The 14,124-nt window shown below is 57.2% G+C and overlaps 1 protein-coding gene across 1 annotated transcript; it reads right to left on the bottom strand.

Annotated features, from left to right (window-relative positions):
* Positions 1-578: 578 nt before the first annotated feature.
* Positions 579-9,469, bottom strand: LOC144722430 (sialin-like). Its single transcript, XM_078600686.1, has 11 exons — positions 9,021-9,469; positions 8,323-8,400; positions 8,011-8,166; positions 6,398-6,485; positions 6,217-6,303; positions 4,872-4,999; positions 3,493-3,654; positions 3,068-3,200; positions 2,776-2,923; positions 1,833-1,923; positions 579-1,745 (listed from the first exon to the last, which is right to left on the bottom strand). Exons 1-11 carry the CDS (start codon positions 9,261-9,263, stop codon positions 1,539-1,541), a joined length of 1,521 nt encoding a protein of 506 aa, XP_078456812.1. The 5' UTR covers positions 9,264-9,469; the 3' UTR covers positions 579-1,538.
* Positions 9,470-14,124: the final 4,655 nt, after the last annotated feature.

Below are 14,124 nucleotides of genomic sequence, written 5' to 3'. Positions count from 1 at the left end.
CACGCATGCACACAGTATACGGGGAGTACACGCACGCACACAGTATACACGGGGAGTACACGCATGCACACTGTATACACGGGGAGTACACGCATGCACACAGTATACACGGGGAGTACACGCACGCACACAGTATACACGGAGTACACGCACACATACCGTATACAAGGGGAGTACACGCATGCACACAGTATACACGGGGAGTACATGCATGCACACCGTATACGGGGAGTACACGCACGCACACAGTATACACGGGGAGTACACGCACGCACACAGTATACACGGGGAGTACACGCACGCACACAGTATATACGGGGAGTACACGCACGCACACAGTATACACGGGGAGTACACGCACGCACACAGTATACACGGGGAGTACACACATACACCATATACACGGGGAGTACACAGTGCGTATTGCCATGCGAGTTTGTTGAGCTTTCTGTTGTATGTTCATTCGTATGCTTTGTCTTGTTCAGATCTATGCTATGGATGCAGTCATGACAAGGACTGGGGTAGTGTTAAGGTTAAAAAATAGTGCATCAGGATTTGGGTCCGCGGTCAGTAGAGTCTACTGACCGCAGACCCAAATCCTGATGCACTTGTTTAACCTTAACACTACCCCAGTCCTTGTCATGACTGCATCCATAGCATAGATCTGAACAATGAACGTTACCCATACACAGCCATCAACTAGACGGTGATCAAACCATAATACAATCACCTAAAACCCATAACCCTTAACACTGACCATCGTTCTTGCTGTAATGCTAGCCATCGCCATAACCAAATAATTTCATATGCTCAGTCTAATCATAGTCCCCATCTTCCCCGACTTACAACCCTACCAATATCCCTTCGTCGAGCCCTATCCTTTGACAATACCACGAACCCCAGTCCTGGCTCGTGGCCCGAGCCCCAACTCTGCCACATGAAAGTCCTGGGAGGGTTGTGAGCAGTGCAGTTAAGGAGGGATCGAGTGAATTCTGAGTGGATAATAAATCAATAATGTGAGTTTCTGCTCGAGGCTGCTCGCTGAGCCCCTGGCGAGCAGTAGCTCGCACGGGGATGGGGCTCCGTTCCATCCCCGTGTCGCACGAATCCCACATCAGACGAGGCTGGAGAAGCCTCGGGGACAGCTGCTCGTGATTTAAACTCGCACGTTTGCTGCCAATGCGGAGGCCATCAGGTTAGCGGCAGCACTGTCCACCGCTGAGAGATGGCCGTGGGCGATGATGGATTGATGCTGGTTGGTCGTGGTTTTGGTGGATGTATGTAATGGTTGATGGCCACAGAAGCTGCTTGATTCTGATTGATAGTGGGTGTTGTCTGGTGGCTGTGGTTGCTGGTTGATGGTGGTTGTGCATGTTGTGGATACTGGCTGTGGATGGTGGTTGGGGCCGAACCGCGCGTGTGCAGTGGGGAAATAATATACCGCAAGCGGGTGAGAGTAACTCTGCCGTCCATCCCGGAGAGACCGGTGGAACCCGGGGGGAAGGGGGGGGGGGTCTCTCCGGCAGCCCCTGGGCCCATTACGACGTGACTGGAGGGTCCAGCCCCTTGATGGTCAGACTGGTCTCGGTGAGAAAGGAGACCCCTGGGGAGGCCCCCACCTCGGGCTCCGCTTCCCAAGCCCAGCTCTGCTGCTCCCCTGATCCAAATGCCACGTAGAAGAGCGCTCCGAACAAGCTGATTGCGGCCGAGAGGTAGAACACCACCTGCCACTCCATCAGCGTGTTCTGCACACCACGAGCACGCGACGTTACCGTGTGTCCGTAACGGAAGAACGTTACCGTGACGGGGCTGTGTTGGTCTGTGGTTCCTACGTGTTCGGTCAGGTAGCCGGTGGCCACGGGCGCCAGGAAGCCCGGGAGGTTGCTGATGGTGTTGGAGATTCCCAGCAGCACCGCGGCGTACCTGCGATGGCATCCGACAATTATCTCTTGGTGATTCATCACAAAGATCCCCCGTGTAGCCTGAGCAGACTTTTGAGGCAAGTCCTCTTAGCGAGCACCTATGAAGGGCGGAGCTACACTCGTTGGCCAGCACCACACCCAAGCCGGCTGTGGTGGTGGACGTGGTATCTATCGGTAGTTGTGGTCCGATGAGGATAGATAAACTTGCCAAGGTGGAGGAAGCAATCCCAAAATGTAGAGGCTTTTAAACAGGGCCCTACTTTAATAATAATACAAGCTTTCAATGCATTTCCTCTGGTAATATTAATAAGATAAACACATTCTAGGTACCAATGTGGGGGGCAATTTATCACCACCACCTTCCCCCCTCGAGATCAGCCACAGTTGTGGCTGTGTGGTTGGGATTGTCGTGGTAGCTGTAGTTGAAGTGTTGGCTTGGTTGTGGTGCAGGCCTGCAGCCAGGCACTGTGGAGGCGAGGATTGGTGGATCGCGTAAATTTCGCTAACCTCCCTTCCCGTGCGTGTTGACGAGCCGTGCCCTGGTTCGCCAAGAAACGGCAGTACAGCAAATGTGGACTCCACCTCTCCCGTCTGCACGGGATGCAGTTTCCCTCTCGCACACGTGGGGTTTTTTCTAGATTCTCCGTTTTCTTCCGATAAATAAACGTTAATTAATTGACCGAAACCCCCTTAATACCGCACTGTATATGGAGGGCAAATTGCTGGCGCCGGCTCACTGCGTGGCTGCCTTCCCGCTCGCCTGTGGTTCCTCCTCGCGCCTCTGAGTCGCCGCTCTTTCATCCCACACTGTGTGTTGACAATGCTGCTGTTGGAGGTCGTGGCTGTGTCTCACTGGGGCGCGATGTCCAGCTGGTTGACCCAGCAGCCAGCCGTGGCGAAGGAGCTGGTGCCCACGGCGAACGTGAGGAAGCACACGGCCAGGACGTGGTCACAGCCCACGAACGCGGCGCCCACCAGGAAGGCGCCGGGGGCTGCGAGACCTGGACGCAAACGTCACCGCGACATGCAACGCCACGTCGCGACGCAGAATGTGGATGGTTCCATGTGGCCAATGAAGAGCAGCGAGTTTGGTGAACGAATGGATGAAGGAGCGAGTTGGGCCACTGAGTGAACGTGGGTCGCACCTAGGAAAGTCAGGGACTTTCGAGTGGCCGTGGTGGAGAGCAGCTTCCGCCGCAGGATGGCGTCCGCGGCCCAACCGCCGAGCAGCGTGCACAGCCAGCCCGCGAGGTAGGGCAGCGCGCTCAGCTGGCCGTTCTGCCACCACGCGCACCACACACTCCAGGGTCAGCAGGACATATTTCTGAGTCGAACTGGGTCTAGTACAACCGAGCAGTTTACTGCAATAAAGTTCACCGCAAGACCAGTGTCAAATCTCTGTCTAAATCGATTCCTGCCACGAGAACACGGATGCTGACTTTCGGACAAGTGGCAAGGACACGCAGGCGACACGCACACTGCGGCAGTCTGCCGGGTGGCCCCCTGACCCAGCCACCCTAGCCGTGCCCCCGGGGGGCCCTGTCCACGCCTTCCGACCCTGCCGCCTCACCTCCTGGAGATCGAAATGCAGCACGGTGCTCATGAAGGTGGGCATGGAGGTAAAGATGGTGTAGAAGGCCCAGCTGCTGCAGAACATGGCCACGCTGAGCGCCCACACGGGGGCACTCAGGGCGATGCGCAGCCAGGGCACGGACGAAACGCTCTTCTCAACCTGAGCCCCGCGGACACGGAGGGCGAAATATCGGGAGTGACGGGGTAGGCGAGGAAGGGGATGTGGTTTTAGAGAAGCAGGTCGTAGGCAGAGCAGACTTAAAGGGACGGAAGTCCAGGGGACTGAAAGATCGTCATCGTACTGATTTTGGTATTTTCTTAATGTGCGCACAGGTTCACTCGCGCTGCAGAACTTACGCTGATCCAGCCCTCATTTCTAGTCACTCCCTTACCCACTCAACGACTCACCCACCCGTTCACTGCCTTACCCACTCAACGACCCACCCACCCGTTCACTCCAGCCACCCGTTCACTCCACCCACCCGCTCACCGGCGATCAGTCACCTTATCATCACTCTTCTATCGCTACGTCCATGATCGCTGTTGCCGTGAACTTCGCTCGTTGATTCCTTCACCAGTGTTGAGGACTCGGTCTATCAGACACTTTCGTTTCCTCCACACTGTTCAACCGCCACATCTCAGGTCACAACACCCCCACCCACCCACCCACTCACAACACCCCCACCCACCCACTCGGTCACACCACCACCCACCCACCCACTCACAACACCCCCACCCACCCACTCACAACACCCCCACCCACCCACTCACAACACCCCCACCCACCCACTCACAACACCACCCACCCACTCACAACACCTCCCACCCACCCACTCACAACACCTCCCACCCACTCACAACACCCCCACCCACCCACTCGGTCACAACACCCCCACCCACCCACTCGGTCACACCACCACCCACCCACCCACTCACAACACCCCCACCCACCCACCCACTCACACCACCACCCACCCACTCACAACACCTCCACCCACCCACCCACTCGGTCACACCACCACCCACCCACTCGGTCACACCCCCACCCACCCACTCGGTCACACAACATCTCTCTCTGCTGTTTCCCTCGCACTTGTCCACCTTGGAATTCCCTCCCATCATCTCTTTCCCCGAGTTCTTGCAAAAATAACCTCGCCCACTTCAAGACTCGTGTTAACGCATCGCAATCTTAACGTTGCTGTTGGTTGTTGTTTACACGGCATGTTGGAGCCTTGAGCAGCCTGTGCTCGGCAACCATTTACAACCGAAGGTGCTCGACTCACAGGGAGAAGGCACGAATACAGGAGTCAGAATGGGAGTCGGGCAAAGGTTGAAATCCAGCCCCGTTGAGACCGAGCCGCGTCCTCCATCACTCACGGCCTGGCGCTCCGCCCGCAGCGTGGTCTGGATGTACTCTCGCTCGGCCAGGGAGATGCGCGGGTGGCTGTCCGGGGAGCTGAAGGCGAAGAAGTACCAAAAGAAGGACCACAGCAGGCCCATGCCCCCTGCCGCCACGAGAAGGACCGCGTTAGGCCCACGCCGACACCGCTGGGTCAGCGCGGGGCCCGAACACCCGACGGGGAGGAACGTCCCCGCGCTCGTGTCTCCCCCCGGACCTCCGTCTCCCACGTGGGGTCATGTTTATCAAGTCGCCGTTCGTTCATGAACTTTTGAGAAGTCCGCTTCTCTGAGGCTGACGTGGCCAGTGAATTTCCTGGGGAGTTCCCACTTGTGAGTCAACACCCCTCTGCTGGCTGTACTGCCGTCTCGACCTGGGGGGGCCGTGACGCGTCCCAGGGGCCCCGTGAGCCCCGCGGCGCGTATCGAGCGTGGCCGCGCCACGCGCCCGTCGGCTTCACGGGGGGCAGTCAAGGACACTGTGACGTCACTGGCAAGAGTTGGCCGTTGTGTGCTGGCGTCAGGGTCCACATTTGCCAAATGACACCGCAAATTACTGAACTGAGATCACAGCACCCATCATCGCCCTGTGCTGGCAGACTCATACACAGGGACAGCAGCCGCTGGGGGTGCCCCTAGGCAAGGTCAAACAGCAACAATCATCGCCCCCCTACAGGCAGACGACTACCCCAGGTCACTTGCTGTGCTCGTGACGAACTGGCACGTGCTGTTTACGTGACAACCCTGACGAGTTGCCTGTGTCGGGTGGTGGCGGGTTTTGACGACGCATTTATATATTTACGCGATCTAACCCAAAACACCTCTTATGGATGATATTGGTCGCGAAAGCATACGTGTTAAAATGTTTTATCCTCTTTAAAACTTCCCATCTGCTGTCAGAGTGTGGTAATGTTTGTACTTTTTAGAATGCAAAGTACCACGGGATGGATTTTTGTAAAAGGGGCCACATCGGTTTGGCCGGTGTGCGTCCCCTGTGTCTGTGTGCCCCCCTCTGCCCTGTGCCCCCCTCTGCGCTGTGCCCCCCTCTGCCCTGTGCCCCATTGCACCCCTCACCGCTCTCTCAACACCGGAGATCGCGCTGCAAACCCATTGCGAGCTTCGGTGATTCAACGGAAGCGCAGCAGCCGCTCATTCAGCCTCGGCGGAGGTAATTGGGCGGCTTTCACACCTGAACGGAGATGTTTGAGTGGCTCTTCATTCAGCCGTACTTTGAGTGCCACTGCCTCCCCACCGAACAGCCGCGATGTCTCCCCCCGTGCCCCCCGTGCCCCCCGTGCCCCCCGTGCACCGCGACTCTTCGTACCGAAGATGTAGAAGATTGCAGGCCACCCGAGCGTCTCAGCGATCATCCCCGACAGCGGCATGGTCACCACGGTGCCGAAGTGTCCACCTGGACGTGGCACACGGGGGAGGGGGGGTGGAGTGCGGTGGTGGTAGTGGTGCTAATGGTGGTGGTGGTGGTGGAGGCGGCTGTATGTTCTTACCGGAGTAACAGATGCTGATGAGGGTGCTCCTCTCATACGGAGGCGCCCAGAGCGCCCACATGGCGTGCATGGTGGGGTAGGTGACGCCCTGCGGACCACACGAGTGCTCACCACCACCACCATTACCAGCTCAACCACGTCAGACCCCCACCGTGGCAACAGCACCCCAACACCCCACTACCTTCACCACCAAAACAGGACACCAGACCCTACCGATGGTACAAGTGTCTGAACCACACCCACACTTTGCCCTTACCACGCACTCATCCGCAGCAGAATGTCACGACCACGTTAACCACGACTCCCAAGTCACTACGAGAACCACCTCAACCACGAAAGTGAACCACCAGTCCCCGCCAGCATGCACCACCAGTCACCACCAGCATGCACCACCAGTCACCACCAGCATGCACCACCAGTCACCACCAGCATGCACCACCTCAACCACCAGCATGCACCACCTCAACCACCAGCATGCACCACCTCAACCACCAGCATGCACTACCAGTCCCCACCAGCATGCACCACCTCAACCCAGCATGCACCACCAGTCACCACCAGCATGCACCACAAGTCACCACCAGCATGCACCACCTCAACCACCAGCATGCACCACCTCAACCACCAGCATGCACCACCTCAACCACCAGCATGCACCCGCCACGCTCCACCACTGACGCCGGAGTCGCCGTCTCTGGGGAGGCACGGACGGGTGGCCCCCCCACGCGGCTCCAGGCCGGACCCCGTCGCTCCCCGCGCGGCGCGTCTCGCTGCTCCCTGGCGGTCGTCGGGACGAGGTGGGGGACCCCCCCTGGCTGAGCTGCTGCAGCCTCAACGTGGAGCAGCGCCCCGGGGACTCGGGAGGGGCGGCGGGGGTCGCGCGCCTCCACTGACACCGCGCACCACGGAGTGGATCAATGGCAGCTCAGACCCCATGGCTGACAAGTTGACTATTTGGCCGCTATTTCAAACGACAATTCCCTGGAGCGACTCGTTGTTCCACACGAGGGGGCGTCGATAGGCGAGTACAAGTTCATGAATGAGGGGCGTTTGGTGGTGCAGGGCCGACCCTGGCAGGCCCTGAGCGCCTCGTGGGTGGCACGCGTGATGGACGAGTGTAGAGCGAGGAGACGCTGCACGGAGCATTGTCGGCGAGACGGCTGCGCTATCATCGCCATGCCTGCGCCTCTTTGCCCAGGAAGGCGACGCTTTTTTATATGTTGCGTCATCGCTGCCGATGAAACTCGGATCCGTCATCATGAACCGGGGAGTGGAGACGTCCAGATTATCGGCATGGAGGGTGCAACGACAGTCGTCTGCACTGGCCAGAGTGGTGAAGTATGGTCAAGTCACTTTGGTGACCTTCATCCAGAAGTGGATTGCCAAAGGGACGTGCTGCTGCTACAGAAAGTGCGGCCTGGATACGAGAGGATGTGGCTCGAAGTTCTCGCTAGAGGTCTCGCTAGGGGGTCTCTCTAGGGGGTCTCGCTAGGGGGTCTCGCTAGGGGGTCTCGCTAGGGGGTCTCGCTAGGGGGTCTCGCTAGGGGGTCTGGTGAGGGTGATCGACCCCCCGGGGAGCGGGTGGAGCCGCCTGGAGCCGTGTGGGAGCGCACCTCTCCGACGCCCTCCAGCACGCGCACGAGGATGATCCAGGGCACCCCGAGGTCGGCGGCCAGCGGCGTGAGCAGCGTGAGCACCGTGGTGACCATCACGCCCACCCCGAACAGCAGCTTGCCTCCGTACCTGGCAGCCAGGTAACCCCCGGGCACCTGTGGGGGAGGTGTGCGGAGGCGGGGGGGGGGAGATTTTTGGAGGCCCAACCCCCTTCTAGGATCCTGAGATGGGGTGGAGCGGCGAGGTGGAGTGGGGCGGGGGGTGGGGGAACAGGTGGAGCGGATGGAGCGGGTAGAGCGAGCGGAGCGCACCTGGGTGATGATGTAGCCGTAGAAGAAGGAGCTGAGGATCCATCCCTGGATTTTCGAATCCCAGTTGTAAACGGCGACCTGAGGGGGGCGGGGTATATGGTGGGGTCATGGGTCAAGGTCATCACATCCCGACTTGCAACTTTCTCCTTTAGAGTCTCCACACATCCCTCACCTCAACATTCAAAGTCGACCAACATGCCGCTGACTCCTCACTCACCCCGTCAATCACTCCACTGGCGCCCAATCCCATCTGGGATTGTTTTAAATCATTATATCGCACTCAGTGTCTCCAAGACTCTCCATTGAATCGCCTCTGTCTACCTCTCAGCTCACTCTCCACTTCAGCAACAGTCGACCTCCGTTGGGTCATCGGTCGGTCATTTTGCTCTGACCCTCACACTGTGGAACACCCTTCCACCCGTACCAGGTTCAATACCTTTGGGGTTCCCCGCTGATCTAAGACATCCTTATCTCTGTAAAGGAAGTATGCCCGCCGTGTTTGTGTAGCATCTTGAGATAGCCACATTTGACTGGCGCTGTGAGGCTGTGCTGCTCTTCGTGAGACGCGGTCGGGCTCAGGGTTGGGCTCAGTGATGGGTGAGAGGAAGGGTCAGGGTCTGACTCCTGGTTGGGGCTCCTGGTCGGGCTCAGGGTGAGGCTCGTGGTCGTGGCGCTGAGTGCGCGTGTCTGTGACGCACAGAGGGCAGCTGGGCGGGGCGGCTGCCGTTGCTGGGCACGGGCAGCGGGCAGTAGGCGCTGCTGTTGCTGTTGTCCCGGTGCGCAGCCCCGGTGCTGTTCACCATGGCCACCATGGCCACGCTGAGGTTCACGCGCAGCGCGTACACCAGGGCCAGCCCCACGAAGCCCAGCGCGGCGAGCACGTGACGAGACCGGCAGCTGCACCTGCGGCCTGGGGCCAGGAACACGCGCATAGCACCCATCCAGTACTCACCACTCACTCACCACTCACTCACCACTCACTCACCACTCACCACTCACTCACCACTCACCACTCACCCACCACTCACCCACCACTCACTCACCACTCACCACTCACCCACCACTCACTCACCACTCACTCACCACTCACTCACCACTCACCTGCACTTATCGCACTCTCGGCACTTTCTCCACCCTCTCACGCAGCAGCAACCCGACTCGGCCGACAGCAGCACGCGTAGCCCCCCCCCCCTCACGCGTAGCCCCCCCCCCCTCACGTAACCCCCCTCACACGCGCGTATGCAGGCACGGGACGCATCAATGGATAACGAGAAGCTCGTTCTCTTGCTCGTTCTCTTCTCGTTCTCTTGCTCGTTCTCTTCTCGTTCTCTTCTCGTTCTCTTCTCGTTCTCTTCTCGTTCTCTTCTCGTTCTCTTCTCGTTCTCTTCTCGTTCTCTTGCTCGTTCTCTTCTCATTCTCTTCTCATTCTCTTCTCATTCTCTTCTCGTTCTCTTCTCGTTCTCTTCTCATTCTCTTCTCGTTCTCTTCTCGTTCTCTTGCTCGTTCTCTTCTCATTCTCTTCTCATTCTCTTCTCATTCTCTTCTCGTTCTCTTCTCGTTCTCTTCTCGTTCTCTTGCTCGTTCTCTTCTCATTCTCTTCTCGTTCTCTTCTCATTCTCTTCTCGTTCTCTTCTCGTTCTCTTCTCGTTCTCTTGCTCGTTCTCTTCTCATTCTCTTCTCATTCTCTTCTCATTCTTTTCTCGTTCTCTTCTCATTCTCTTCTCGTTCTCTTCTCATTCTCTTCTCGTTCTCTTCTCGTTCTCTTCTCATTCTCTTCTCATTCTCTTCTCATTCTCTTCTCGTTCTCTTCTCATTCTCTTCTCGTTCTCTTCTCATTCTCTTCTCGTTCTCTTCTCGTTCTCTTCTCGTTTTCTTCTCATTCTCTTCTCGTTCTCTTCTCATTCTCTTCTCGTTCTCTTCTCATTCTCTTCTCATTCTCTTCTCGTTCTCTTCTCATTCTCTTCTCGTTCTCTTCTCATTCTCTTCTCGTTCTCTTCTCGTTCTCTTCTCGTTTTCTTCTCATTCTCTTCTCGTTCTCTTCTCATTCTCTTCTCGTTCTCTTCTCGTTCTCTTCTCATTCTCTTCTCGTTCTCTTCTCGTTCTCTTCTCGTTCTCTTCTCGTTCTCTTCTCGTTCTATTCTCATTCTCTTCTCATTCTCTTCTCATTCTCTTCTCGTTCTCTTCTCATTCTCTTCTCGTTCTCTTCTCATTCTCTTCTCATTCTCTTCTCGCGCGTGATGGCAACATGGATGTGTTGGTGAGCTCGATGCCGATGTCGGGATCTCTGCGTGTACGTATATCTCAGTGTCGATGGGTCGCTTTGCATCGCTCGGAGTTCGTCTCGCTCTGTGTCTCCGTGTCTCCGTGTGTCTCTGTGTCTCTGTCTCTCTGTGTTTGTCTCTCTCTGTCTGTGTCTCTGTGTATGTGTGTCTCTCTGTCTCTGTGTCTCTATCTCTGTGTCTCTGTCTCTGTGTCTCCGTTGTGGTCCATCGTTTGGGTTGCGTCGCCACAATCGCGCCGTTGTTACTGATCTTAAATGTTCCATTTATGAACGAGAAATGAGCGGCGTGTCCGCGGAGGAATGTCAAAGCCAGGAGGTGCGATGTTTGGGGGGTTTCGAATGCGGAGTTCGTTCTGGACGTGCACGTTGTTGCACTCTGCTCGCCAGCGCGAGAATTCTTCCGGGTCGGGGTGAGACTCAACGGCGACAGTGGTGCGATCCGAGAAGGGGATTCGGTGGCGAGGTGACATTGTTTAGGTCTGGGTCCATGGTGGGTAGGTGGTTGTCGTGGGTCCATGGTGGGTAGGTGGTTGTCGTGGGTCCATGGTGGGTAGGTGGTTGTCGTGGGTCCATGGTGGGTAGGTGGTTGTCGTGGGTCCATGGTGGGTAGGTGGTTGTCGTGGGTTCATGGTGGGTAGGTGGTTGTCGTGGGTTCATGGTGGGTAGGTGGTTGTCGTGGGTCCATGGTGGGTAGGTGGTTGTCGTGGGTCCATGGTGGGTAGGTGGTTGTCGTGGGTTCATGGTGGGTAGGTGGTTGTCGTGGGTTCATGGTGGGTAGGTGGTTGTCGTGGGTTCATGGTGGGTAGGTGGTTGTCGTGGGTTCATGGTCAGTAGGTGGTTGTCGTGGGTTCATGGTGGGTAAGTGGTTGTCGTGGGTTGATGGTGGGTAAGTGGTTGTCGTGGGTCCATAGTCAGTAGGTGGTTGTCGTGGGTTGATGGTGGGTAGGTGGTTGTCGTGGGTTCATGGTGGGTAGGTGGTTGTGGTGGGTAGGTGGTTGTTGTGGGTTTATGGTGGGTAGGTGGTTGTCGTGGGTTCATGGTGGGTAGGTGGTTGTCACTGGTTCATGGTGGGTAGGTGGTTGTCACTGGTTCATGGTGGGTAGGTAGTTGTCGTGGGTTCATGGTGGGTAGGTGGTTGTCGCTGGTTAATGGTGGGTAGGTGATTGTCGTGGGTCCATGGTGGGTAGGTGGTTGTCGTGGGTTCATGGTGGGTAGGTGGTTGTCGTGGGTTCATGGTGGGTAGGTGGTTGTCACTGGTTCATGGTGGGTAGGTGATTGTCGTGGGTCCATGGTGGGTAGGTGGTTGTCGTGGGTTCATGGTGGGTAGGTGGTTGTCGTGGGTCCATGGTGGGTAGGTGGTTGTCGTGGGTTCATGGTGGTTAGGTGGTTGTCGTGGGTTCATGGTGGGTAGGTGGTTGTCGTGGGTCCATGGTGGGTAGGTGGTTGTCGTGGGTCCATGGTCAGTAGGTGGTTGTCGTGGGTTCATGGTGGGTAGGTGGTTGTCGTGGGTCCATGGTGGGTAGGTGGTTGTCGTGGGTTCATGGTGGGTAGGTGGTTGTCGTGGGTTGTTGGTGGGTAAGTGGTTGTCGTGGGTTTATGGTGGGTAGGTGGTTGTCGTGGGTTCATGGTGGGTAAGTGGTTGTCGTGGGTCCATGGTCAGTAGGTGGTTGTCGTGGGTTCATGGTGGGTAAGTGGTTGTCGTGGGTCCATGGTGGGTAGGTGGTTGTCGTGGGTTCATGGTGGGTAGGTGGTTGTCGTGGGTTGTTGGTGGGTAGGTGGTTGTGGTGGGTAGGTGGTTGTCGTGGGTTCATGGTGGGTAAGTGGTTGTCGTGGGTCCATGGTGGGTAGGTGGTTGTCGTGGGTTCATGGTGGGTAGGTGGTTGTCGTGGGTTCATGGTGGGTAGGTGGTTGTGGTGGGTAGGTGGTTGTCGTGGGTTTATGGTGGGTAGGTGGTTGTCACTGGTTCATGGTGGGTAGGTGGTTGTCGTGGGTTCATGGTGGGTAAGTGGTTGTCGTGGGTCCATGGTCAGTAGGTGGTTGTCGTGGGTTCATGGTGGGTAAGTGGTTGTCGTGGGTTTATGGTGGGTAGGTGGTTGTCGTGGGTTCATGGTGGGTAGGTGGTTGTGGTGGGTAGGTGGTTGTCGTGGGTTTATGGTGGGTAGGTGGTTGTCACTGGTTCTTGGCGGGTAGGTGGTTGGTGTGGGTTCATGGCGGGTAGGTGGTTGTCGTGGGTTCATGGTGGGTAGGTGGTTGTCACTGGTTCATGGCGGGTAGGTGGTTGTCGTGGGTTCATGGCGGGTAGGTGGTTGTCGTGGGTTCATGGTCAGTAGGTGGTTGTCGTGGGTCCATGGTGGGTAGGTGGTTGTCACTGGTTCATGGCGGGTAGGTGGTTGTCGTGGGTTCATGGCGGGTAGGTGGTTGTCGTGGGTTCATGGCGGGTAGGTGGTTGTCGTGGGTTCATGGCGGGTAGGTGGTTGTCGTGGGTTCATGGTGGGTAGGTGGTTGTCACTGGTTCATGGCGGGTAGGTGGTTGTCGTGGGTTCATGGTGGGTAGGTGGTTGTCACTGGTTCATGGCGGGTAGGTGGTTGTCGTGGGTTCATGGCGGGTAGGTGGTTGTCGTGGGTTCATGGTCAGTAGGTGGTTGTCGTGGGTTCATGGTGGGTAGGTGGTTGTCACTGGTTCATGGTGGGTAGGTGGTTGTCGTGGGTTCATGGTGGGTAGGTGGTTGTCACTGGTTCATGGTGGGTAGGTGGTTGTCGTGGGTTCATGGTGGGTAGGTGGTTGTCACTGGTTCATGGCGGGTAGGTGGTTGTCGTGGGTTCATGGTGGGTAGGTGGTTGTCGTGGGTTCATGGTGGGTAGGTGGTTGTCACTGGTTCATGGTGGGTAGGTGGTTGTCGTGGGTTCATGGTGGGTAGGTGGTTGTCACTGGTTCATGGTGGGTAGGTGGTTGTCACTGGTTCATGGTGGGTAGGTAGTTGTCGTGGGTTCATGGTGGGTAGGTGGTTGTCACTGGTTCATGGTGGGTAGGTGGTTGTCACTGGTTCATGGTGGGTAGGTGGTTATCGTGGGTCCATGGTGGGTAGGTGATTGTCGTGGGTCCATGGTGGGTAGGTGGTTGTCGTGGGTTCATGGTGGGTAGGTGGTTGTCGTGGGTCCATGGTGGGTAGGTGGTTGTCGTGGGTTCATGGTGGGTAGGTGGTTGTCGCTGGTTCATGGTGGGTAGGTGGTTGTCGTGGGTTCATGGTGGGTAGGTGGTTGTCACTGGTTCATGGTGGGTAGGTGGTTGTCGTGGGTCCATGGTGGGTAGGTGGTTGTCGTGGGTTCATGGTGGGTAGGTGGTTGTCGTGGGTCCATGGTGGGTAGGTGGTTGTCGTGGGTCCATGGTGGGTAGGTGGTTGTCGTGGGTTCATGGTGGGTAGGTGGTTGTCGTGGGTCCATGGTGGGTAGGTGGTTGTCGTGGGTTCATGGTGGGTAGGTGGTTGTCGTGGGTTCATGGTGGGTAGGTGGTTGTCGTGGGT

The sequence above is a fragment of the Lampetra planeri genome, chromosome 14, assembly GCF_965212315.1.
Source record: "Lampetra planeri chromosome 14, kcLamPlan1.2.h2, whole genome shotgun sequence".
NCBI lineage: Eukaryota > Metazoa > Chordata > Hyperoartia > Petromyzontiformes > Petromyzontidae > Lampetra > Lampetra planeri.
This window is presented reverse-complemented; position numbering and strand designations above follow the sequence as displayed.

Coding starts and splice junctions, on each gene's coding strand:
- LOC144722430 (XM_078600686.1), bottom strand. CDS start 9,263: ATGGGTGCTATGCGCGTGTTCCTGGCCCCAGGCCGCAGGTGCAGCTGC. Junction 3,201..3,492: donor TGCATTTCGATCTCCAGGAG/GTGAGGCGGCAG, acceptor GCGTGGTGGCAG/AACGGCCAGCTGAGCGCGCT. Junction 1,924..2,775: donor CAGCTGGACATCGCGCCCCA/GTGAGACACAGC, acceptor ATGCCATCGCAG/GTACGCCGCGGTGCTGCTGG.